The sequence below is a fragment of the Myodes glareolus genome, chromosome 23 (assembly GCF_982192425.1).
Source record: "Myodes glareolus chromosome 23, mMyoGla1.1, whole genome shotgun sequence".
Taxonomy (NCBI): Eukaryota; Metazoa; Chordata; class Mammalia; order Rodentia; family Cricetidae; genus Myodes; species Myodes glareolus.
The window spans coordinates 10393632-10420368 of NC_142048.1; the positions used below are offsets into that span (position 1 = coordinate 10393632).

The 26737-nt window shown below is 45.6% G+C and overlaps 1 protein-coding gene across 1 annotated transcript in view; it reads left to right on the forward strand.

The window, feature by feature from the left end:
- Klhl2 (kelch like family member 2) overlaps positions 1-25453 on the forward strand; it is a 113992-nt gene extending 88539 nt beyond the window's left edge. Inside the window, exons 6-15 of the mRNA XM_085680334.2 lie at positions 1466-1575; positions 6203-6319; positions 7466-7615; positions 12521-12638; positions 14135-14332; positions 15062-15163; positions 17562-17690; positions 18265-18405; positions 22277-22420; positions 24336-25453. Coding sequence (XP_085536460.1) covers positions 1466-1575; positions 6203-6319; positions 7466-7615; positions 12521-12638; positions 14135-14332; positions 15062-15163; positions 17562-17690; positions 18265-18405; positions 22277-22420; positions 24336-24364 — 1238 coding nt within the window. The 3' untranslated portion in view covers positions 24365-25453. The remainder of the gene's footprint in view (positions 1-1465; positions 1576-6202; positions 6320-7465; positions 7616-12520; positions 12639-14134; positions 14333-15061; positions 15164-17561; positions 17691-18264; positions 18406-22276; positions 22421-24335) is intronic.
- The last annotated feature ends 1284 nt before the right edge of the window (positions 25454-26737 follow it).

The following is a 26737-nucleotide window of genomic DNA, read 5'->3' on the forward strand; positions in this document are numbered from 1 at the left end:
GCTTCCTGTGCTCCACTGAGTCACCATCTTTGCAAGAATCCGTTTGTGTGGGGCAATTTCTGGGTCCATTTGCTATTTGTTTGGTTTGGTTTGGTGTTTTTCATTTACAAAAGCAATTCAATCTTCATTTTCATGTCCATTTCAGTGTGGTATTTTGCTTGCCTGACCCAGACACTGAGTTTGAAAAGCAATGGGTCTGTTGCATTTTTATAAATCCAATCATGTTATAATTACTGCAGGAGTTGCTCATTGTGTTCAAAGCCATCTTGTGAAGAACCTTTTATGAAGTGAGTAGGGATCAGGAGGTCTGTTGAAATGCACATTTTAGTTTTTAAATATCCCAAAGAGGAAGGCAATAATCTTTGGCGTATCTACAAATATGTATTGAAAGGAACCATTTATTCTACTGTAGAAAAGTCTTTCAAAAGTACTGATGGCGTATGGGAAATTGTGCAGACAGACAAACAGGTAGGAAATAATGCAGACTTTCTAGTGGATGTCTGGACATGGAGGCTGCAGCGCTAACAGGCACTGTTAGAGTTCTCAGCCCTCCCCCACACGTAGTTCCTCATGCTTGGCAAGCCAAGAGTCTGCTCATACACAGCACTCGTGTTATGTAAGGCATTTTTCTCAGCCTCTACATGTGTGGAAGCCATGGTGTAGGGGGTTATGCAGTCACCCCTTATTTTACCAGCCAGCACATGGTAGAGCTGAGATTTGAACCCTGTGTGTGCTTGAGTGCAAAGAGCTGGCCACTGTCTTGAAGTTCCAGCTCATCCTTTGTGTGAGAGAAAGGTGAACTTGTAGAGAAAGCTGTTTGTATAGGATACATTCTTTATAAGCCTTTAAATCTTTGATTATGTTAATAGAGTTATGTCATTGTCCCCCATCACAAATAGGCATATTTAGAAAATCAAGGAGAAGGTCTGAGTATTGTAAGAATTAGCCAATTTTACCACATTCCCAGGAAGAACTTGAGATACAAAATTAATCATTTTCTTCCCAAATAAATGACTTATATAGAATTGAGACTTATATTGCAAACCTTTATCTTTGTTTTATTTTAATACACTGATTTTTTCATGCTATCCATATGTTTATATTGTGCAGCATTGAAGGCTTTTTGTTCTCAAACAAGCAGTTTTCTCCCCTGTAGTGTTCTCGAGCCCTCTAATGTTTTACGGACTGCATTCAAGGATGTGGATTTATACTACCATGTGCTTTGTGTGACGACAAACTTACAGACTTAGACATTGGAAGTGCCAAGCTACGTGAACAGTAGCCGTTTGGCGGGCACCATGTTAAGCCCTAACGCAGTTCTGCCCAGTGAGCGTCCGCTAAGGCCGCCTTGCTACCTCTTCTCGCCCAGAAGAAATGCGGTGGCATTTCCTCATCTCTGGCTGGTTAAGAGATGTGACCTCTTCGCTCATCTGATGCTGATGGTCTCTTTCTGGCTTTCCAACAGAGCGACATTTTGCGGATGTCGTACTCAGTGAAGAGTTTCTCAACCTCGGCATCGAGCAGGTGTGCAGCTTAATCTCAAGTGACAAGCTTACCATTTCCTCAGAAGAGAAGGCAAGTGACACTTTTTCTCTTCCCCTTCGCCTCTTCTGCTTTTCCCTTCTGTCTGCCACCATTTCCCTTCCCCTTCCTTCTGTGGTGCTGGCTAGTCTCCTGACTTTCCTTTCCTTTTGGGAGGTTGGGGTGTCACAAAATGTGTGTAGAACAGAGGACAACCTCCGGTCTTGTCCATCCACTTTTTCTTTTTGAGATAGGGTCTCTCACTGGTCTGCAACTCTCCAATAGGCTGGGCTGGCCGGCCAGTGAGCCCCAGGCCTCCCCCCCCCCCCCCCCCCCGTCTGCTGAGATTACAGAGAAGTGCCACCATGTCCAAATGTTTTTCCCTGATTCCGAAGATGCTTGTGAAGATACAGCTGATGTATTTGCGCAGCCCAGCACTTCCTTTCTTTCTTTCAGTTGTCTCATAAAGTGTGGCCCTGTGTGACTAGAAGCACCAGGGGCCTGGAGGAAGTGTGTGTGACTGCTACAGCAAGAACTGAGTCAAGTGCCTCTGGGAGAGTGGGTGTCTTTCTATAGCTAGATGCTTCTAGAAGTGCTTGATGCAAACACACATGATAAAAACCCATTTAATTTTGCAGTCTTGTGAGTTGAAAGAACTTTCTTTAAATTTGTTTAATTATTACTTTTATTTGTGTGTCCGGGTGTCTATGTGAGTCATAGTCAATGTCGTGTATGTGTGTGTGTGTGTGTGTACGTGTATGTATGCCCAGGGAGACCAGAAATGGGAGTTAGAGCTTCTGGAGCTGGAGTTATAGGTGGTAGTTCACCCAAGTTGGGTGCTAGGAACTAGTCTGGTCTCTGCAACAGGAGTGTTCTTAACCGCAGAGCCAATTCTCCAGTCCCTAAAAGAACTTACTCAATGCTCGAAGGTTCCAGTAGTTCTAGAGTGAACATCCCTGACTGATATCATCCTTTTAAGTTCCTGTTTGAAACTTAAATGTCAACCCTATAGGTGAGCCTGCCGCCTGCCTGCCCTCCTTCCCTCCCTCTCCCCCTCTCTCCCTCACAGTTGCTCTTTCCGACCCCACATTTACAGTTGCCTTTGCCATGTTCCTGAACCCTTCATGTGGTGGGAGAGAGGAGCTTGGGCTGCTGCTCTGTTTTCTCTGGGCAGTTTTTAGCCTGTGGGGAAGCAGGAGACTAGAGTGTCCGGAGCTGGGCAGGATGATGATGCACGCCTTTCATCCCAGCACTTGGGAGGCAGAGGTGGCTCTCGGTCTGTTTGAGTTTGAAGCCAGCCTGGTCTAACGTAGACTCAGGAGAGCCAGGGCTACCTGGCTGTTGGGAGACCCTGTCTCAAAACAACAAGAATAAATAAAACCACCACCACAACAACAACAATAGAAGCTTGTAGAAATGGTATGTGTCCTTGGAATTTATAGTTATAGAGACTCTGATTCCATTTCTTGGGACATTCATCCCATCTGGGGATAAAAGCATACATTCTCTCTAGGATTTACCCTGTGAAAAAATATGCAGAGCTGTGACAGACACAGTCTTCGCACTTTAGAGAGGGTGACACTACTCACATAATAGATGAGGACGGAGTGCCTGCTGTCCCCCATTCACTGTCTCAGGGCCCTGGATATGGGACTGACATCCCTAATTATAGACGAGTGGAAAAACCAGTCTCTGTACGGGGCACTGTAGACGTATACGGCAGCCTGGCTCAGATAGAAGATCCAGGTCTTTCAATGCGAGCTAGCGTATTTCAGAGAAATGGAAATTGCGTGGGATGGGAAAAGCATATCAGGGTGAGGGAGCAGACTCTACAGATGTAAAGGCTGTGAGCGATTGCTTGAGGCTGGCTGGGGTTAAAGCATGTCTGTGAGAGGAATGGGACAGGAAGTGGGGAGGGAGAAAGGAAGTGGGGAGGGGCCATCATGGATGCCTTCAGCTGTGCCCAGTATTACGGTGATGAAGAGCTCCTTCCAGGCTTTAACCAGGAGATGGATGCCACCATAAGCCCTGCCTTAGCAAAAGATCATGAGGACTGCTGTGGTTTTGTGCTGATACCTACTGAGCCCTGGAGTGTAGTGGCACACCCAGTACCCGTCTTAGCACATGGAGAATTCAGTGGTCAGACCTCACGGAGGATGTAGCAGGCAGCCTTTTCCTGCTTTACAGCGTCTAAGGCTCGAGTCAGAGTGGTCCAGGTGACTAAAAGTGTCTGGCCCGATTCTCCTGGAGCAGTCTGGGATTCCCTTCTTTTTCACACGCTGTCTTGTGAGTCTTGACTATCCAGAGTTGCTCCTTCATAGACATGTCAGGCTTGAGAGCTGGGGCGTAGTTATGCTGTCTGTCTCCAAATCCCTGTCCGTATTCTCTCTTCCTCTTTTGTCACTTGCTGGAGGTTGTAATGATGTCACAGTTGCTGCAGGTAACCATACTTCTTTTTTTATTATTATTATATATACAATATTCTGTCTGCATATATACCTGAAGGCCAGAGAGGGCACCAGACCTCATTACAGATGGTTGTGAGCCATCATGTAGTTGCTGGGAATTGAACTCAGGACCTTTGGAAGAGCAGGCAATGCTCTTAACCGCTGAGCCATCTCTCCAGCCCCGTAACCATACTTCTTATGTGGATAGATGGCTGCCCCAGCAAGCCATTCAAGAAACCAAAGGGAGAGTGGCTGACTCCTGACCCACCCACCTTCAGAAGTCACAGAGTTGCTTCTACCGTCCGTGCTCTGTGGGTTGCACAGGGAAGGTGTAGATTGGTTGTGGGAGGATATTTGTTGCACAGTGGTGAGTCCTCGTGGATGAGGCTGACGGAGGGAGCAGCTGCAGAGACAGGCTTTCATGGCGATGGTGAGCTGGAGCTCTTCAGTGTCATGTGGGCCACACAGGAGAGTGTTGGGATGATAGCAGAGGAATCTGACGCAAGGCATTGGAAGCAGGGCCTGGAGCTGACGGGACCGCACAGCAGCGGATAGAATCGACTGTGTAGACGCTCTTTGCTTCTTTATCGCTGGCACCTGGCGCAGAGAATTCAGTAAGCCTTGTTGACAGGATAAATTCAAGAAAGGTGGTAATTAGAGTGCACGCTATTTTTAGTTTCGTGCTGCATCAAAACAACCTGTTTTGTTTCCAGCAATCATTTGCATATCGCCATACGTTTCCTGCACCTTTTAAAGATGATCAGGAAATGAATCCGTCAGTCTGGGAGGAGGAAGTTATGGAAAAGGCACTGCCTCGTTATTAGCTTAGTTTTCTCAGAGTTCATTCAGTACTGCACTCTCCGCTGTTTGTAAAGGTGTCCAGGTTACTACATTTCAATGTGTCTGTTCTGGTAAAGGAGGCTTCACCCACTGCGTAGACCCTTGTCTAGAAGTGTATCGTCAAACCTGTTTGTAAGCCTAAAGACAGTTTCTAGCATGAATTAGTTATTTATAAAGGTGCATTTCCTTGTGACTCTTGTGTTGCCGTGATCACAAGCCTTGGCAGAAGCAACATAAAGGAGAAGAAAATTCTTTGGTTCATGGTTTCAGAGTGTTCAGGCTCTCGTGACCGGAGGGCATCGTAGAGGTGCAATTGCCTGTCATGGTTAGGAAGCCCAGAAAGGGGATGCTAGCACCCTGCTGGCCTTCCCCGCCCCCACTTATTCCATCTGGTTCCCATCTATGCGAAGGTACCTCCTGCATTTAAGATGGGTGGTTCCCCGTGTCCCCAGTTTTTTTCTCTCTGGGAACACCTTCACAGACACACCAAGGAAAGATTCTAAAGCCAGCCACATTAAAGGGGAAGATGAGTCAGACCATGTTGTGGTCGTTTGAATGAGAGCGGCCCCACAGGTCCATAGATTTGAATACTTGGTCCCCAGCTGCTGGAGATATTTGGGGAATATTTAAAGGTGTGGTCTTGTTGGAGGAGGTGTGTCACTGGGGGGTAGGCTTTGAGGTTTCAAAAGACATTTTCAGTTAGTCCTCTGTGACGCATACTTGTGAGTCAGGATGTAAGTTCTCAGGACTGCTCCAGAGCCATGCCCGCCTGCCCGCCTGCCTGCCTGCCTGCCTGTCCGCCTGCCCGCCTGCCCGCCTGCCCGCCTGCCCGCCTGCCCGCCTGCCCGCCTGCCCGCCTGCCTGCCTGCCTGCCTGTCCGCCTGCCTGCCACCATACCCGCTGCCATGATGGTCATGAACCCTAATCCTCTGGAACCACGGGCCCCAGATTAAATGCTTTCTTTGATAAGTTGCCTTGGTCATGGTGTTTTGTCGCCGGGGCCTCTGTGCTTTATTATCCTGGATGCTTTGTTCTAAAGGAACTTAGTCTGTGATTAGAGCCACAGAGAAGAAAGCTGTGTTTTATCATTCCTCACAGCTCCCATCTAGGTTCGGTACGATTTATGGTGACCTTGGTGAAAGGCTTAGGAAATACAAAAATGAAAAGTGCTTATTGAGTATACAAAGGTACTTAACAAAGTACTTACCAAGCTGACATATGTCGAAAGAAGGAGAAGTTAATGGGGTGAATGTCTTTGTGTGTCGCAAGTCAAGATTTCAGAAGTTTTAATCCACGGACTTTCAGTGTGAGCAGCGCTGTATGTGAGATGTGTTTCGTCATATTGTATCATGCTTTGGCATAGAACTCATGTTTTCTCTCTCCACGCTTTTAAGGTATTTGAAGCAGTAATAGCCTGGGTAAACCACGATAAGGATGTAAGGCAGGAGTTCATGGCTCGGCTCATGGAACACGTCCGGCTACCCTTACTTCCACGGGAGTACTTAGTCCAGGTGAGTGCACGCACCCGTCATGGGGGTGTGGCAGCGTCTGCAGGCCTGGCAGCATGTGGAACCCCTTCACCTGTGGGAAGGGCTTCAGACTGCCGAGCTCTGGAGTGTCGGGAAGAGGACAGTTTAGGCCCCAGGCCCCTTGGCAGCTCCCTCTGAGCCCATCCCTGCTCCTCGACATAGGGTTCCACTCTTCCTGATTTAGGAAAATGTGGAGGAACATTCGGAAGCGGCATCTGGGACTCTCCAAGTACATGCAGTAAACCTGCCCGAATTCTACCCGCAGTAGCATCTCCTTACTGTTCGCCCTTTGATAGACTCTGCCCAGCGGGAATGGGCTTTGAGACTGGACCAACTTCTATTTGATTCCTTTTCATAGTCTCACAGGGACATATCATTGGCTTCTTTATCTCTGAGCTGAAGAGGAGCAGGCTGTTGGAAGTCAGCAGGAGCGAGTGATTCCTAGTCATCCCTGAAGGATCTTCAATTTGCTCTTGGTTGCTTATTAACAGTCTTTCAGGAACACCTCAGCGTTCATGTCTGTAGCTGAGACCTTTTATAAAGAGACATCTCTGATTAGCAAATCAGGCTTGGGCATCTCAAGGTTTTGTTATTTAACATGGTCTGTATGGTATCTGGATACTGTGGGAAATTTAAAAGAAAAAAAAAAAAGACAGAAAGCCCAATACTGGGGTTGAGCATTGCCAGGGGAACAAATAAATAAATAAATAAATAATAAACAGTGATGTAGGTACAATATTTTTAAGTGGTTCGAGTCTCTTTTCATTTACTCTTCTGTGTTGGAAGGGAGTATCATGAGGTAATAGCATTGTCTCGCCCAGTTGAAGAACCTGCTGTCTATTTTTCCTGAGAGCCCAGATCAGAATTTTTGCATCTCCATACTCACTTATGTTGGGACATCACGGGGGGTGAATCCCAAGGTAAAACCCCAAAGCCCCACGTCCCGTCCCGCCTTTCACCAAGATTACCTCTTTGTCTTTTCTTAGCATGATCCTCCATAGGCCAGGTTCCTGCGCAGAGATTGGTCTGGGCAGGACAGACGCTCTGTTCCTTCCCTGTGTGCTCCCGTAGCATGTTCCCCGGCAGTAGCTCTTCCCCTCACAGGGCCCGTCTGCTCTCTTCCCTCAGAGGGTGGAGGAGGAAGCGCTGGTGAAGAACAGCAGTGCGTGCAAAGATTACCTCATCGAAGCCATGAAGTACCACCTGCTGCCCACAGAGCAGCGCATGCTGATGAAGAGTGTGCGGACCCGGCTGAGGACACCCATGAACCTTCCCAAAGTAGGACCTATTGTTCACAGTTGTGCTTGCCCCATGCAGAGGCCCACAGCGAGCGGTTCCTGTGTTTGACCACCTCAGTGTCCGTGTCCTGTTGTTTCTGTTTTCCTGTTGGGGAAATGTCCCTAGGAATGCATCATAGAATGTGTGGCTTAGACTCAGTTGACTTCATGCTAAGGATAGACGTGTTCAAGTCATTTGATTTTCTTTAAGGTTTATTTATTTATTATGAATACAGTGTTCTGTCTGCATGTTTCCCTGCAGACCAGAAGAGGGCACCAGATCTCATTACAGATGGCTGTGAGCCACCGTGTGTTTGCTGGAAATTGAACTCAGGTCCTCTGGAAGAGCAGTCAGTGCTTTTAGCCACTGAACCATCTCTCCAGCCCTCGTTTAATTGTTTTCAAAAACATTTTCCAATTCTTTTTAAGGTTTATTTTATTTATTTGTGTGTGTGTGTATGTGTGTGTGTGTATGTGTGTGTGTGTGTAGACATACATGTGTGCAGGTACCCACAGAGCCCAGAAGAAGGCATTAGATTTCCTGGAAGTGGAGTTACTAACCGTTGTGAATTATTCACCATAGATGCTAGGAGCCAAGCACACACTCTGTGAGAGCAGGCAGTGCTCTAAACAACCAAACCATCTCTAGAGCCCCATCAGTTCATCTATAAATTCCATGACACCACACTCCTAGAAGGGAAGACAATTGGTTTTTGTCCCTTCTGAGTTCCTCTACTTACAGTAGCAAGTGGGAGAAAGAGGAGAATCAGACTAAACAGCAAGATTTCTCTGTGGGCAGGATGGTTTATACCTGAAGTCCTGGAGTTTTCTTAGGTCTACGTTAGGATGGAATATGATCAATACCTCGATCAGTTCCTGCTCCTACTCCTTGTATACAGTTGGATGGTTCCATAGACTTCTTTTTTTTCATTTTTTAATACTTTTTTATTTTACTTTATGTATATGACTGTTTTCCTTGTATATATGCCTGCATACCACATACATGCCTGGTGCCTGCAGACATCAGGACTTTGTATCTCCTGGAACTGGAGTTAAAGGTGGCTGTGAACTGCTGTGTGGCTGTTGGGAACGAAACCCAGGGTCCCTAGAAGAGAAGCAAGTGCTCTTACGCACTGAGCCGTCTCTCCAGCCCCAGGTTACCATTTCATTCATTCTTGTTAGCTTTTCTATACTCTGTGTGTGTGTGTGTGTGTGTGTGTGTGTGTGTGTGTGTGAGAGAGAGAGAGAGAGAGAGAGAGAGAGTGTGAATGCATGTGTGTGTGCTCACACATATGCAGGCGCACACGTGGATGCCAGAGGATGACTTGGGAGTCCATCCCCTCCTTCCCCTGTGTGGGTCCTGGAAATTGAACTCACAGCCCCAGGCTTGGTGACAAGCACCGTTCCTTGCTGAGCCATCTCCACACCCCCACTCAGCTTCAGTACTTCATAAATATTTGCTATCTGTGAGGGGATGAGTCCAAGCCTTCTTAGCTCACACTCCATCGCTAGCATCGTCAGCTGTACGGCAGAGAGGCCTTTAGAATAAAGATGAATTCTGCCTCATTTCCAGGCCAACCATGGCACTTGAGCAGAGCTAAGGAGCCCGGGGTACAATCCTGTCAAGTGTTTTATTATCTCTGTCTCAGGCTTCAACCACCTATTCTGTTAAGTTTTCTCCTGGGCCTCTCTGGTGTGGCTACCCTTTCCCAGTGTTGGATACGTCCAGGTTTGCCATGCGTTTGCTGTTGTCTGTGGTGTGCACATGGATTCATGGAGACTCTCTGGTCTTTCACCTCCTCCGAGTCCCCTCCCTTGCAGTGGGAGGAGCAGCAGACACAGCCACCAGTTCAGGCAGCATTGCTGCTTTGAGTATGCACCTTCTGTGTGCACTGTCCCTGCTCAGGTGTTTGCTTATGCACATGGCTTTTGAAAAAGGCACTTGTGGGAAGTCTTTCTGTGGTCCCATTTATCATTTTACAGTGGTTACATTCAGGATGTATTTTTAAGTAAGTTGGTCGGAGTGAAGCAGGATTATATTGTATGCACGCGTGTCTTGTAGTAATGGTATCTTTAGTGTACTCTCGAAGGGTCAAATAGAGTAAAGCACAGTAGTGATGCTGAGCGATACCATAGGTTCTGATACAGTACCACGGTAAATGTTTGTCTTATGTTGCTTTCTGAATAGCGCTCACTAATTGCACATAGGACTTTTCAGCCCCACACATTAGTTTTGCATTCTAGGTAAATGGAAGGATTGTGTGAAGCATCTTTGTATTTGGATACCATAATGAGAAACTGTATGCTTTTTAGATTTATTTTTAATTTTTGTTTATGTGTTTGTGTGTACAAATGTCCATGTGCATGCCGGTACACATGACGCATGCTCCAGAAGAGAGCACTGGACTTTCTGAAGGTGGAGTCACAGGCAGTTGTGAGCCACCCGACTTGGGTGCAGGAGCTGAACTCAGTCCTCTCCTAGAGCAGGACGCACTCATGACCACTGAGCCATCTCCAGCCCCACTGCATATGTTTGGGTACTGCATGCTTTGTTATCTCTTACCTGCCTCCCTTTGGTAAAGAAACATTGATGTGTTTCTGGGTGACGAAAGTCTAAGTGACCTGTATTCAGGATGATCATTGGAACTTACTTGTCTCCCCACATCTCGCCCTCCTCCTATACGTCTTTTAACTTTTCCTGTCCTGTCGCTCCTTGTGTGCTGTGACCCACAGTGTGGCCCTCAGGGTTAAGAGTCTTTTACAAATCCCTGTGATCTAAGCAGCCCCTTTGCTGCTCTCAGCACCCGTGTTTCCTTTCCACCGCTGTCCCTGCTCTCTCATGCATTTCTCTGGTTTCCTTTTCTCTTGTCCTTGGAGTACAAATCTCTATCGCAGTTTCTTCCTTGGAGAAGTCAAGTGAAGATGTTCCCGCTGCTCCCTGTTCTCTTCTGTTCCCCGTTCAGTGTGGAATCCTGGGTCAGTTAGAGACCGACGAAGTTCATCCATCAGTCTGTCCATACGCTGATGGAGCATGCTCACACATTCTGGGAGCTGGAGAGAGGGCTCAGTGGCTAAGAGTGCATAGTGCACTTGCAGAGGACCTGAGTTGGGGTCCCAGCACCCGCATCCTCTGGCCTCTGCAGGCACTGTACACAGAACCCACAGACCCACACTCCAACACACACATATGCTCATAGTTACAATTAGAAGCAAAATCTTTAAGATAACTCTATTATGTTCTGAGGTTTATGTTTGAATTGATTCTCATTGGATATGTCGCTGAGGACCCTTTCTCTCCATGTGAATGTCTGGTCGAGCTTTGAGGTTTGAGCAGAGATCTGTGTACAGGGTCGATCTTGAGGTGCCATGTGAGACTGACTTTACACTCCTGCCCCTACTGGTTTATTGTTTGTTTGTGTGGCCTTTTGGTAGTAGGTGGTGATGATTTTCTCTAACTCTTCTTATTTATTTGAATTCAGAACTAGAAGTATCAACGGAAATAATTGCCCCATTGGTCTGTGCTAAACTTTAGCACCCTAATGGTTTTTCTGCTCTACTCTGTAACTAACATGGGCTACAAAAAACAAACAAACAAACAAAAAAAAACCCTTGGGGTTTACTGTGAACCTGGAATCATGATTTCTATTGCATTTTTCTATAGTTTTAAGAACAGGTAGGTGATCATGTAGTCACAATCACAAAGCTCCCATTTGCATGAGCTTCTCCATGTTAGTTTTGTTGTTGCCTGTTTTCAATATTCATCTCTTACACAATCTCTTCTTCCCCCCGTAGTCCTGCCCATTCTTCACAGTTTTCCATATTAACTGTGACATTGTCCTGACGTGATAGTTTTTATTCCCCATTGCCGGAAAGTGCCCGTGTGTGTGGCAGAAGACAAAATTCCCATCCATCTTCCAACACCTTTGCTCCAGCTCCCAGGAAACTTTCGCTGAGTCATGGTCACTCTTCCTTTTCTGGTCCCCAATAGCAGCTAGTGTCATGTAGGGCTTTGATTGTATCCAATTGCACATTGGCCTTGAATTCCACCCAGGATATTAGTTCCTCAGTGTGATCTTTAAGCTCTTGGCATGTAGCGACTGTGTTCTGTGTAATCCCTAGCATAGTTTTAGTCAGCTAGAGTTGTGGTTAATCAGCTGTTTTCTTGACCCAAGGACACCCCGCAGCCTTCTCGTTGTGTTCTGATGATGGTTTATTTTATAGAATGTCTTTCCTTAAGACCCATGATTCTCACCTACTCCAAGTCCTCTCTTTTCCCAGACAGTTTCTCCGTCTACAGATGCTTTACAGTTCTTTCTCTCGCCGCCTCGCAGTGCTCTTCCTTCTGTCTCTTCTGAACTGTGGCTGTCCTCCCTCCCATCACTGAAGAGCCATTGCCCACTTTACAACATGCTCCATTACGCCGTACAACCTTGCTAGTGTTGGCTGCCTGCTATTTTTGCCTTAAATACTATTTTTGCTTGAGTGGCTCGAAGCCTCTTTAAGTTTTCAAAAAGGGCAGGGGAGAACACTGGCTGTTCCTCCAGAGGACCTGAGTTCAATTCCTAGCAACTACATAGTGGCTCACAACCATCTGTAATGAGATCTGGTACGCTCTTCTGATGTATAGGCATACGTGTAGGCAGAATACAATACATAGTAAATAAAATAAATAATAAAAATCTTTTTTAAAAAAGATTTTTTTAAAGTCTATTTTTAAACTAAATACGCTAGATGATAGGATGGCAATTCTCGCACGTCTCCCTTGCTGATGTCGCGTACGGGGTGGCTAGGTAGCCATTTCCCCCAACTTGTGGCGTCCTCTCCGTCCCAGCGTCTTTGTGGAATATGGTCAATCTCTTGAGGAGGTGATACCATTGTTCAAGCACTTACATTTCCTCCCTTTTAGTTGATGGTGGTGGTCGGGGGCCAAGCACCGAAGGCTATCCGGAGTGTGGAATGCTACGACTTCAAGGAAGAGCGATGGCACCAGGTGGCAGAGCTGCCTTCCAGGCGGTGCAGAGCGGGTGAGCAGGGGCGTGGTGAGCACGGGGCGTGGCGAGCACGGGGCGTGGCGAGCACGGGGCGTGGTGAGCACGGGGCGTGGTGAGCGGGCTTGGTGAGCAGCTGGGGGCTCGCAGGGCTTTCTCCAGCCGTTAGGACATGGCGGTCTGTGCCGTGAATCCCCTTTCTCCAGAGGAGGAGGCAGGAAGATAAGGAGCGCAGGCTTGTCATAGTGAGCTCAAGGCTAGCCTGCACCACCCGAGACCCTGTTGAAATGAAAGAAGATGGCCGTGTAAAGCCTGACCGAACCCCTTCTGTGGAAAGGACAGCAGCTCTTTTTATTTTTAATTTTTATTTTATTTTTTATTTTTAATTTTAGACAGGGTCTGTGTCTCTGTAGCCCAGGCTGACCGTGAACTTGCTGTTCCTCCTGCCTCAGCCTCCCAAGCACCAGGATTGCAGGTGTCTTCCATGGTGCCCGGCTGTTGTACTGTCTTCTTCATCTTTAGGCCTTGCTCTGGTTCTCTAGGACAAACTGGCGGAGCTGGCAGTTTGCTGGCTGATTTCCTAGTTACCTTAGTGGAATATCGAGAGAGAAAACTCTAACCTTGGGCCTTTGGTTCTAGGGACCTTCCAACCAGCTATCCATACCTGCTGCTCCTGTTCTAGCCTGTGTTTTACACATGTGTTGTAGTAGATGCTGTTTGGCCAAAACTACTCCAAAGAAGCGGTTACAAATCCTGAACAAATCCTGAGGCTCCCCACTGGGGCTGAACTATGGCCCAGTGTTCTCATCTCCTGCTACAAAATGAGTTCTAAATCTGTCTATCTATCTGTATGTATGCATATATGTATGTATGTATGTATATGTGTGAGTATGTATGTTTGTATGTATGTTTGTCTTTCCACGGTGGCTGCTCCCTAGGAAGCATACCTGTGAGATGCTACATGCCAATATACTCAGTTACTTCATTCTGTAAGAGTGAAGGGTCAGGGCTGTAATCCAGTCAGTTTCTGCCTAGCACATATGAGGGCCAGGATATTCTCTTTCTCTCTCTCTCTCTCTCTCTCCCTCTCTATCCCCCCTCCCTCTCTCCCCCTAACCCCCTTGACCCCCCCCCTTTGTTTTTGTCTCTGTCTATCTTTCTCTGTGTGTGCCTCTCTCTGTCTCTCTGTGCCTTGGCTACTCTTTAGTTTTATTTGTTTACTGGGTGCAAGGCCAGGCAAGCACTTTACCACCGAGAGCCAAATTCGCCCGCTAGTTTTCACCGGGACACTGAAACTTCTCGTCTTATCTTACAACAGGCCGCGGCAGTGGGCTTTTAGTACTACCTCATGGTGCACTTTGATCTTATGTTTCTTACAAATGACGAGAATTTTTCAAGAGCGGTTCGGCATTTAAAGCTGTCAAGAGTTTTGTGTGCTGACAAACACTGTGGACTTTGTTGATCACAGCCTGCTTTCAGGCGGGTGACTGTAGGACAGCGTGGTCACCCTGGATCGGTGTCTTCCTTTGCAGGGATGGTCTACATGGCCGGGCTTGTCTTCGCTGTCGGTGGTTTCAATGGTTCACTCAGAGTTCGCACAGTCGATTCCTATGACCCCGTGAAAGACCAGTGGACCAGCGTTGCAAACATGAGAGACCGGAGAAGCACGCTGGGAGCCGCTGTGCTCAATGGGTTGTTATATGCAGTGGGGGGCTTTGACGGCAGCACAGGTAATTCCTCCTCCCCTACAGCGCTGTTAGAATTAACATGATAACCACAGGTGATGGTAAAATTAGCATGTAACTGAGTGTTTTTAGCAGGAATTATGTTTACAGATATTTTATTTTATGGCTACATCAAGAATTTCTTTAAAGGCCGGTGTGGTGAAATTTGGGGGCAAGGATTGTAAGTTTGAGAGTAGCCTTGGCTACAGGGTGAGAACTTGTCTCAAAACTTTATGTTAAAATTTTTCTTTAAAAGATGTGAGTGAAGGTTGGAGAGATGGGTATGTGGGTCAGAATGCTTGCTGCTCTCTCAGAGGACCAAAGTTTGGGTCCCAGCACTCAGGGGGAGCAACTCACAACCCATTCAAATTCCAGCTCTAGGGTACCCAGCGACCTCTTCTGGCTTGAGTGGGAACTGCAGCCACGCACACAAACCCTTGCACAGACAGGAACACATAATTATTTTTAAACAGTGCAGATCATATAAATTTTGTTTCTTATGCATTAATGTCCTTCACTGTGCCATGTTTAAAAAGCTTATAAACGGCAACAGCTTGAGTAGAAGCTTCTAGTAAGGAAGCCACTCCTATCATAATTAGCATGTTCTCCAATTTTCTTCTTTTAATTTTGGCCCAATGTAAAATATCTGGCGTTATTTCCCCAAGTGATATGTATACAAACGAGCAACTGCGTCTCTTTGGAGGAGGACGTGAAGGGTACTGTGCTTTATCACAGGTTTATCGTCTGTGGAAGCGTACAACATAAAGTCTAACGAGTGGTTCCATGTGGCCCCGATGAACACGAGGAGGAGCAGTGTGGGTGTGGGCGTTGTTGGAGGTAAGACTGGCAGTCCCCAGGTGAGCGTTTCCAGTGCTCTGGGCTGCCGGGGCCCAGAGGGCGCTTCATCTGGAGATCTGAGCACGCTTAGAAATGGACAGAGGAACAGCTTTGGTTATATATTTTTGTTTTAAAACTAGCCCAGTTATATAAATTAAACTATGTAAGCAAGTCCCTTCTGCCTGCTCCCCCTCCCTCCCTCCGTGGTACTTATATATTATGCCAACTAATTTTTGTTACCTTACTGGAACTTAAACCCAGACATCAGACAAGTATTGGGAATATTATTTTCTGGTTTGTGACTTTTGTTTATGCTGCATTTGTTTAACTCTGTGGAGCTGTGATTCTTTGTCTAAAACACCCGACGGCCCTAATAAAGCGCTGAATGGCCAATAGTGGGTGGGAGAGAGGATAGGCAGAGAGTATAAGTAGGGAGAGGAAAGAAGGAGCAGGAGAAAGAGAGGATGATGCCAGGGGTAGGCACCCAGCTGCATAGCAGGCCACGGAGAAAGAAGTAAAGTAAGGCATACAGAAATAGAGAACGATAAAAGCCCAGAGGCAAAAGGTAGACGGGATAAATGTAAGATAAGACAACCTGGCCAGTAACAAGCAAGCTAAAGCTGGGTATTCATAACCAAGAATAAGCCTCCGTGTGTAGTTTATTTGGGGACTGGGTGGTGGGCCACCAAAGAGCTAAAAGAGTAAAACATTGCACAACATTTTGGTGCCCAAAAGTTTACAGAGACTTGTGATTTTTTTTTTTTTTTTAAGACAGGGTCTCACTGTGTAGCTCTGGCTGCCCTAGAACTCACTATGTAGACCGGGCTGGGCTCAAACTCATAGAACAACCTCCTCCCTCTGCCTCCAGACTGCTAGGATTAAAGGTGTGCACCGCCAGTTCCAGCTGTTAAAAGTAGTTTTCAGGGGCTGGAGAGATGTCTTAGCAGTGAAGACCATCTCCTCTTCCAGAGGCCCTGAGTTAGGTTCCCAGCACCCACATTAGGCAACTCCCAACGGCCTGTAACTCCAGCTCCAGGGACATCCAGTGCCTCTGGCCTCTGTGGGCGTCTGCATTCACATGCCTCTGTGTCTTCATAATTACTAATGATAAAATCAAATCTTTTTTAAAAGTGACTTTCTTAAAATGTAATTGACATGTCATAAGAATTTCCCATTTGACTCATATGTATCTGTCATCTAATTTAAGAATATTTTTTAAAGCCCTACTTCCCTTAGCTGTCCCTGCTTTTTGCCACTATGTACATTTCTCTGTCCTAGACAGTTTATATGAATGAAATCATATAGCATATTTATGGATGGCTTTACTCATTTAGCATGGTGCATTTTGATACTTCATTCATGATATAGTGTTACGACTTCATAGCTTTTCTTGTCAGATATTTCATTGCATTCGATACTGTTTGTTTTTTTAATTGATTTTTATTGGGCTCTACATTTTTCTCAGCTCCCCTCCCTTCCTCTCCTCCCCCCTTCAACCCTCTCCTTAAGGTTCCCATGCTCCCAATTTACTCAGGAGATCTTGTCTTTTTCTACTTCCCATGTAGATTAGATCTATGTAAGTCTCTCTTAGTGCCCTCATTGTGTCTAACTTCTCTGGGATTGTGGCTTATAGGCTGGTTTTCTTTGCTTTATGTTTAAAATCCACCTATGAGTGAGTACATGTGATAATTGTCTCTCTGGGTCTGGGTTACCTCACTCAACGTTTTTTAACTCCATCCATTTTCCTGCAAAATTCAAGATGTCATTTTTTCTGCTGTGTAGTACTCCATTATGTAAATGTACCACATTTTCCTTATCCATTCTTTAGTCAAGGGGCATTTAGGTTTTTTTGTTTTTTGTTTTAAATGGGTCTTTTGCCCACATGTCTGTCTGTGCACTGTGTCCATGCAATATCCATGGAGACCAGAAGAGGGTGCCAGATTCCCTGGAACTGAAGTTGGAGATGGGTGTGAGCTGCCGTGTGGGTGCTAGGACTCTAACATAAATCTTCTAGAAGAGCATCCAGTGCTCTCAACGGTTGAGCCATCTGTCTAGCCCCTCTGCTGCTCCCTCTTGATTTAATTCCCTGCCCACACTTATTAAGATAACTGTTGCTCATGAATCATGTATCTAACCTCATGAGTGTACTTCTCGATGCTCTCAGTCAGATCACTGATGAAAATGTGAAAATTGGAAGAAAAGTGCATCGTCTATTCCATATACTCTTGGTAATAAGATTTGATCATTCCACCTGTTACCCTTTGGCAAAACTATATATAGTATATTATACAACTAGGATTACTTTAAGGGGAAGCTCTGTTACCAGAGAGCAAGGTATAATGCCTTATGATGAGGAAACTAGGTGATTGATTTGGGTTTCTCTGTGGTTCTGGTCTAGGTTTTCTCTATGCCGTGGGGGGTTACGATGGAGCGTCACGCCAGTGTCTTAGCACAGTAGAGTGCTACAACGCTACGGCAAACGAGTGGACCTACATAGCAGAAATGAGCACCAGACGGAGCGGAGCAGGCAAGTAGCGGCCCGGTCAGCAGCTGCGGGGGAAATGACTAGGGGGCATCTGTGGGGGTTGAAAGCGTCTGTGGCTTTTACTGGTTCTCTAAGTGCTCTTCCGTGGCAGGGACACGTAGCAGGCCTGTGCGTTTCTGCAGGGTAAAAGCTTCCAAGTGCTGAAAGGCCCCTCTGTGCTAGTTACATAATGCGCTTCTGTCGTGCCTTTTTGGTTCTTGGTTTTGGTGTTTATTTGGGAAGTTGTTCAGTAAGCAGGTCTTTTCATGGCCATCTCTTTCAGATCGTATGCTTTTAGAGACTACCGACTGCTTCAGAGGAAGCTGTTAGTGAGAGGGTTTTATTAAAGGGCTTTGTGTCTGTCCCTGCGATTTGACTTTCTTCTCTTAGTAGGATCGCGGTTCTTACCAAGGTCCTTCCCAGCCCATTCGCTCCCCGCTCTGCAGGGACGAGCTTTCCCGTCAGCGTCCTTCCAATGAGAGCTATGACGTCAGAGGTTCATCCCACGTCATCTGTGCCAGCCGCAAGTTTCTTGGCTCCGTTGCTCTACTGTCATTTGCTTGCTTGTGTTCCATAGGTGTTGGCGTCCTGAACAACTTATTATATGCTGTAGGAGGTCACGATGGTCCTTTAGTACGAAAGAGCGTTGAAGTATATGACCCCACCACCAACGCCTGGAGACAGGTTGCCGATATGAACATGTGCAGAAGAAATGCAGGTAACTGTCAGACCCCAAATCACCCCGTCCATACTGCGTTTTTAGGGATCTTTTCCTGGTTTCGCCTGTGTGTTTTCCATTGTTCTTTTCCTGGTCTCATTCCCTGGTAGATTTTGAGGGTTTCCAGTGTGAAAGCTTATTTAAGAAGCCCTTAAATGTGAATGCCTAGAACTGGAGTCCAGCTCCGTGGATGTGAATGCCTAGGGCTGGAGCCCAGCTCTGTGGATGTGAATGCCTAGGGCTGGAGCCCAGCTCAGTGACAGTGTACAGAGCTCACCTCACGTGGATAAGACCCAGCACTTAATCCCTAGCACCACCAAAGTAATTTTTTTAAAACAATTTAAGAAACCAGATATGTGGCTCCTGTTTGTAATCCTACCATTTGAGGTGCTGAAGCAAAAGGATATATAGAGTGTTCCGGAAGAGCTTGGACTGGCTGCAGAGTAAGACCTTGTCTCAAAACAGGTCAAATAAGGCCTGTTTGGTAGAGTGCTTGCCTAGTGTTTGTGAGGCCCAGGGTTCAATCACTAGGACTACATAAATTAGGCATGGTGGGAAATGCTTTAACCCAAGCATTCCATTTGGGAGTGTAAGCAGAAGGCTCAGAAGTTCAATGTCATCGTGTGTGTGTGTGTGTGTGTGTGTGTGTGTGATGCCTTGCATAGTATCTAGACTATAGCATGTTGTCTTGATACTTTAGAAACCTTATATACTATCCCGGTTTTGGTGATGTTTGTAGACTGATTAGATTGCTGGCAGTGCCCTTTTTATTTGACTCTTACATTCATTCATTTCTAATGTCAGCCTTTTCTAATGTACTACCCCATATCACATACTAGTGAGTTCAGCTCTTAGTGAACTTGCCCAGTTGGGTAATACCAACAGCAGGTACGCTACTTGTGCCAGGCGCAATGGTGCACACCTGTAACACCAGCCCTGGGAGCCAGAAGCAGGAGGATCCTGGGTCCCAGCCAGTCTGGACTATGTAACAAGACTTTATAAACAAAGCAAACATTATCTCCATCTGGAGGAAAAGTCTAAAGAGCTTGCCTTGATTTAATATAGTTCAGGATTCATGAAGAAAGCCAAAGCCACAACAACAAATCATTTTAAGAATACAGAGGTCTTTGAGGTCAGAGTCCTGTAGCCACATGTTTCCCACGGTCATTTTGAGGAAAGGGTTTAGCTGCAAGTGTGTTTCACGTTGTGTGAACACCACACTTACATAATCCAAACAGTCATAAGTCTTTCCCCCATGTGGCCTCTTGCTGCAATAAAAAAAACATAGTAGACGTAATCTGTGTGGAACTGTTACCTCCGCCACAGTACATTGATTTACAGTACAGGTGTTTTTGATAAGTAGGATATTCTTCCAAAAAAAAATACATGAAACACTAGCATGGTTATTTACTGTGAAGTAGCATGTGCTTGTAACCATGCATGCAGTGTTTTTACAGAGGGAAGTGCAGTGTTGTGTATACCAGCATTACCGGAAACACATGCTACATTGTCAGGCTAGCTGCCCCAGACTGCAGCATCTCTAGACGATGGGAATTCCCAGCTCTGTTATCCTCTCTTGGGATCAGCACTTTCTATCCAGCCGTGGCTGCCCATGACTGTATTAAAGGATTCCTGGGAGGGAAATGCCAGTCTTCTCCTGCCCTCCCCATAGTCTGAATTCCTGCTGGTTCTCGAGGTTACCGTGCACCATTGAATTCGGTTGCTTGATGTACTCCCTGAAAATGCTTTTTTTGGATTTCTCTGTGGCCCGAGGGGAACACAAAGTACAGGACAGTAAGGACTGTCAATAGCAGGGCAGAATTTATAATTAACTATTCAGCCGTACACTTTACCCAGTCAATTGCGTTTGGTTCCCAACTGCCTAAAGGACTGGTGTGACTCAGTAATCTTACTATTGGACGGGCGAGCCATGTCGCTGGCGGGGGTGCAGAAACTGACCTCCACAGTGGGGTGCTCTTTCACCTGCGAGCCCCTCGAGATCAGTGGGGGACCGGAACTCTCGGGACCGTCCGAGCCTGTTGGGTTCCCTCACCGTTTGTTGTCTGCCTCAGTTCGCGTGGACTTGTGTACATGTGTGGACCTCCAGGAGCTTGTCTGCGGCGTCTGCTTTTGAGTATTTTGAATTGTTTGAAAGCAGTGTGAGTCTGATTCTTGTGAAAAGACTAGAATAGTAAAACCGTTGAGTCTGAGCAAACTCTGTTTTAGTATAGTTTTGAATATGCATGTTTGAATAATTGTTTTGGAAATCTCAAACAGTTGTGTGTTTGAGGCTAGGTCTCATTATGGACCAGATTAGCCCCAAACTTGATATTCTCTGTTACCCAAGCCCTGGGAGCTCAGGTATGTATATGCCACCATGCCCGGCTTAGGCTCTTTACTTAAAAATAATTTCATTGACTTAACAAAAATTTTATCTTATGCGTGTGGGTGTTTTGCCTGCATGTATTACCTGTGAAGGCCAGAAGAGGGCGTAGGATCCCCTGGAGCTGAAGCCACAGACAGACAGTTGTTGTCACAGCTGCCATGCAGGTGCTGGGAACTGAACCAGGTCTCCTGTAAGAGCAGCCAGTGCTCTCAGCTGCTGAGCCAGCCCTCCAGCCCTAAACGAAATTTAGTTGAAATATAATGTTTACCTCTGAAGTTTCCTTAGAAAACTACAGTAAATTATTTTATGAATATTCAAACATATAGGTGCTTTTCGTTCCTCATTTTAAAATAGCTACCAGTAAGGAAGGATTAGATAAGCATTGTTTTACCCATGTGGAAATGTATGCAGCCACTAAGACTATGTAGATCAAAATTATTTTGGAGCAGTGTTCAAGGTATGGTGTTCGTCAGACTAAGTAGGTTGTGTAAACCAGGCAGGATGAGCTACACGGCAGCCCCAGCACTCAGGGTGGGGTTACTGTGGCTGAGTCCAGCCTGAGCTACAGGGTGAATTTTTAGCCATTCTGGGCTACAGAGTGAGACCTTAGGTCTGACGGCACAGGCCTACGTAATCCTAGCGTGTATGAGAGGGAGAACAGAATCAGGCATTAAAATCACGTGGCTACATAGTGAGTTCAAGGCACAACGAAACCCTGTCGCCTCCGAAAGGATACAGTTAGTATGGTCTGTGTGGGGCTAAGAAAAGTGTGGGTGTTGTACATCTACAGTAGAGATCAGTATTTTAAAAGTTGTCCTAGAAGCTTTTGTGCTTTCACCAAGCCTGACAAGTTATTCTAGTAACCAAATAAATAATACTGTGATCCCCTCCTCCTCTTTTTAAAGTCAGGGATTCAGTATGTTGCCCAGGTTGCCTGAGCCTCCAGAGTATGCTAGGATTCCAGCAAAAGACACCATTGTCCTTTAGCAGTGCCGGAGATTAAACTGGTTAGTCTTGTGTTCAGACAGTGCTCTGCCCCTGAACTACAACCCAGCTCCCTTTAAAGAAAACAAAGTAGCTACCTTCAGGGCAACCGCTCCCCCACTGAGCTGTACAGCCCCAGCATTCATGTCAGCCTTCCGGGCACAGATGTTGTCTTAGAATTCCCTGCGAAGCCAACATGGAGAACCTTTTTACTTTGTTCTCTCTCTCTCTCTCTCTCTCTCTCTCTCAATGAGGCTTGAAATACCGTCTAACCTACAGGTGAAGCTGTGGTGCTGACTGAGTGAATTGTCATAGCTAAAGCAGCTCCTGTAGTAATGGAGTACGGTAGGAGCTTTGCCCACATACGGAGTAGGTCATCACCCCCCACCCCGCCTCCTTTTAGGGAACATCACTTGTATCACCTGAGAGAACAAGGGGGTTGTTTGAACTTGCCTGAAGGTTGGAAGTAATTGTTTTCTCTCTGCTAACGTTTTTTTTAAGGTGTTTGCGCAGTTAATGGTCTGTTATATGTTGTCGGAGGAGATGACGGTTCCTGCAACTTGGCCTCCGTAGAGTATTATAATCCCACAACAGATAAATGGACAGTTGTGTCCTCTTGTATGAGCACGGGGAGAAGCTATGCAGGTACGGTTTCCTTCCTTCTTCTCCTGGCATGCAGGCGACACCCTTGTGGTGGAATCCATCCCCCTGTAAGAAGGAAGTCTTCTGTATCATACACATAAGCAGTGCCTCTTAACCGCGTGGACGGACAATGAAGCACACGCATCCTCTTAATGCAATACTGAGAATACCTAACCCACAGCTCAGAAGAGTTAGTACATTTTAATGGCTGAAAACAGTATAAATGGTGGGGAGCAGTCCACTCTGCAGCAAGGCTTTAATTCCTTAACCACGAAGAGTGACTAAGGGGCCAGCAAGAGCGAGCGTTCAGTGGGCAAAGGCTCTCGCCAGGCGTGGTAACCTGAGGGGTCCCTGGGACCTACGTGATGGGAGGAACAGAATGACTCTCCCACGTTCTCTTCTTACCTCTTTACATGTGCTGTGATGCATACGCCCTCTTTGCCCCTAAAAAATAAAATAGTTAATTAAAACAAGTCTGACCATCTCAGTGCACTGCCCAGGTGGCTAGTACACTGCCTTACTTTATAAACCATTGGCTGAATTATGTCATTTTGGGCCCATTAACTCAATAAGAGAAATTATAATCATCTTTAATATGATGGTGTCTTTACAACTACATATTCTACATTTACTAATTCTGATGATGTTTTAAATGTCAGAATGTCACACAATTACTAGAATACTAGGGGGGAATTAATTCTTACTCATTAATCATCGCTGCTGTTTGTCCATCCTCCAAAATGGCACCTCACAGGAAACTGTATAGCAGGTCCCAGAGTAAAGTGGTGCAGTATTAGCGGAGTCCTACCTGACACAGATACCCACAGGACCACCACCACGATCAAGAGGGTGGACACACACATGCTTTCTGACCCTTCAAGTATTAGGTACAATTTGTTAATTTCTGACTGAAGCAACTTCTCCCCAATAATAACTTCAAAGGGAAAAAAAAAAGTTCAGGGCAAGAAGTCTGATGTAGAATTTATTCAGCCCTCAGCAGAGCTCTCCCAGCCACATGGGTTAAATTGGTAGTGCAAGGGGCAGGAGAGACGACTCGGGGCTGAGAGTGCTTGCTGCTGTACAGAGGGCCTCCAGCTCTAGGACGTCTCCTAGACTCTTTAGACGCCTGTGGTCACGGTGCACAGACCCTACTCACATGGGCACACATACACACAAACACAATCAGGTGGCGACAGTACAATTCTTTTTCTTTCTTTCTTTCTTTCTTTCTTTCTTTCTTTCTTTCTCTCTCTCTCTCTCTTTCTTTCTTTCTCTTTTTTGTTTTTTAAGAAAAAAGCTTTTATTTTTAAGAAGGGGGGGAGACAATGAAAGCTGGAGAGATGGCGTAGCTGTTAAGAGCACGTGTTGCTTTTGCCTGGGACCGGGGTTCAGTTCCATAGGGTTCCATGCTGGGTTCACAGCCACCCCTAACCCAGTGCCCAGAGATCCATGCCTTTCTGACTTCTGAGTTCACCAGGCAGGCATGTGGTACACATACATACATGCAGGCAAAACACTCATGTATGTAAAATAAAGTAAATAATTTTTTACATTACTACTTCATTTTGTTTGCGTGGGTGTTTTGTCTGCATGTGTGTCTATGCACTGCATTCATGCCTGGTGTCTACCCAGGCCGAGAGAGGGCACCAGATCCCCTGGAACACTGGTTACAGATTGCTTTCGCCCACCATGCGGTTGCTGGGAATTGAACCAGGTCCTGTAGAAGAGCAGTCAGTGCTCTTAACCACCGAGCCATCTCTCCAGCCTGAACAAATATAAATTTTAAACGTGGTGCATGTCCTCTGGAGGAAAGGCACTCAGAAGGGGCCTTTGGCTTTAGCAGAACAGAATTCAGAATCTTCTCAAAGGCCGAGAACGTGTTCTATGACATGTTTTATTTCTTCATTACTTCGTCCAGGGGTCACAGTTATTGATAAACCATTATGAGCCTGGAGGATGTTTCAGCGTATCTATTCATGAGAACCTGCCGTCGCTGACCAGGGTTTCTGAAGTGACTGAGCGCCTGGCGCTTCTCCTCCTGTAGCTGCACTTTAAGTCTCAGCAGAAGACGAGACCATCTGCCTTTAGAGGCCTCGGATCCTGAAGATTATTTTTGGTAGAAGCACCGTGTAGGCTTTCCCTGCACCGAGCAGCAGCTGACGGACTTAACAAGAGACCTAGACTACAGTCACCAAGCTGTGGTTTTCACTGCAGCTGCTTTCATAAAAACCAGTTCCTATCAGCCTCGAACGACTACGGATTATTTTGTGAAAGAGCATAAAGTTAACGTGTGTTCTTGCAAAATTCAGTTTTCTCTTTCTTCCTCCTGAACAATCTCTACTGGGAACAGAGACTCTCTGGAGAGACTGAAATCTGTGTAAGTGTGCAACAGAGTTGGGGGATGAACCTGTCTGCTTTGATAAATACCTTTGATTACACGAATATAATAAATTGTGTGCATATAAATGTGTGTCTATATGCTTTCCTTTAAATATGTTTGAAAAGATGTTTGAAACTTGATTATCTATTTATAATTGGCACAGTACTTTGAATTATGCCAGTACTACATTGTAAAACAGAGTTGTATTTTTTGATATTTAACAATGCTTAACACTTTAAAACGCCACTTCTGAGGAATGAACATGGTGTAACACACTTTAATATGTGTGATGCCAAACTTTTTTAAATAGAATATAAATTATGCTTATTTATTATTTTCTTTAGTTTAATCTTGGTCATGTTTTGGTGTGTGTTTTTCGTTTTTTTTTTTTTTTTCTTAAAGTAACAACTTTGGCATGAACATACCTGCAGGTTTTTGATGAATATAATGAATGTATGGAATTCAACTGAATTTGCATGGTCTTAAGAATTCTTTCTGTGTGTATAAATTTAGCTGCTATTAATGGAAGAGAAAGCTTTCTGTGAGTAACCATGTGTATTGAGCAGATAGTTTTTCTGAGATCTTCGATTAATCTCTTTAAAGATGACCAACATGTGTCTTTCTTGAATTATCTTTGAATAAAAGTTTGTATATTATTTGTTTCACAATGTCCTTGATTTTAAGCTGTGTGTCTCCTTTGCCTGTTCCTTTTGCAAAACTTGGGTCCTCCAACTTCTTAAATCTCTATAATTTTTTCATGTTTTTAATGAAACTATTTTTAGGGTTTTTTTTGTTTTGCTTTTGCTAAAGTAACTTATACTCTAGAAATATTAAAGCAATAACTAGTACCGCTAGGGGTTGTTCTTGGAGAGAAACTGACCTCAGCCATCAGAGGAAATGATTGGTCAAATTTAAACTTTCTATATTTTCTTACTTTTTATGGTCAATAGCACACAGATTAAAAAAAAATAAAGTAGCCTTGATGGAAGGGGGAACCCGGTTGAGAAGCAACTGGGACACACAGAAAGGGGGCATTGAAAGGAAGTAATAAGATCCTGTGGCTGCTGGTCAGGAGAGGAATCTAAAATGTTAACACACTGTTGGCAAGTTACCATCATTAGGAAAGAAACATGTGATAAAATTTCCTTGTCGTTGATATAAATTGTTCCATTGTAAACAGAACACATTTCACAGTTGAAGTCTCCATTATAAAGGAAGATAGAATTTACTCAGGGTCTGCATTCGCTTGATGAAACACAAGTGTCCACATTAGCGTAGCCTCCTGGCGAAGCTGTTGTTAGCAAACATGTCAGGGTCTAATGAAACTGGGACTCAGCCGTTTCTCACGGCAGCGTCAAGAGCAGGATACAGACCTTCTCTTTCCCAGTCAGTTCCTATAGCAAGAAGGGAGAAATTCTCCCCTCATAACACAGAATGTTTCTCTGATTACATGCGTGCGGAATGCCATCACACACCAGTGGTTCTCCCAAGGCTATTTTCTGGGTAGCCAGGAGTCCAGTTCTACCGGGTCAGGAGATAGTGTCAGATCCCACAAGGTCCAGGGCTCGGCTCCACCAGCCTCTCCACCCCACTCCAGATGCCATCACTGGCACTGTAGGAGCCTGCTCTCACAGTCAGCTAGGGTTCCGGGATTGGGGGTCGGCATGGCCGAGGAAATGTCAGATGAAAGGAGATGAGACAGAAAATACAGGATAGAATTAGGAGGTCTGTTTGGTCATGCTGAAACAGCCAAACAGCTCAGAGTTTATCACACACACACACACACACATATACATATGTATATGTGTGTATATCAAAAGGAGAACAAAGCACAGCATGGTCATTCTATCTGACAAGACCATTCCTGTCCTTGAGTGATCAATACTCCTCTCCAACATGTGCTTGCCGCTCATAAGCAGCCTTACTTTCTTTCTTGATGT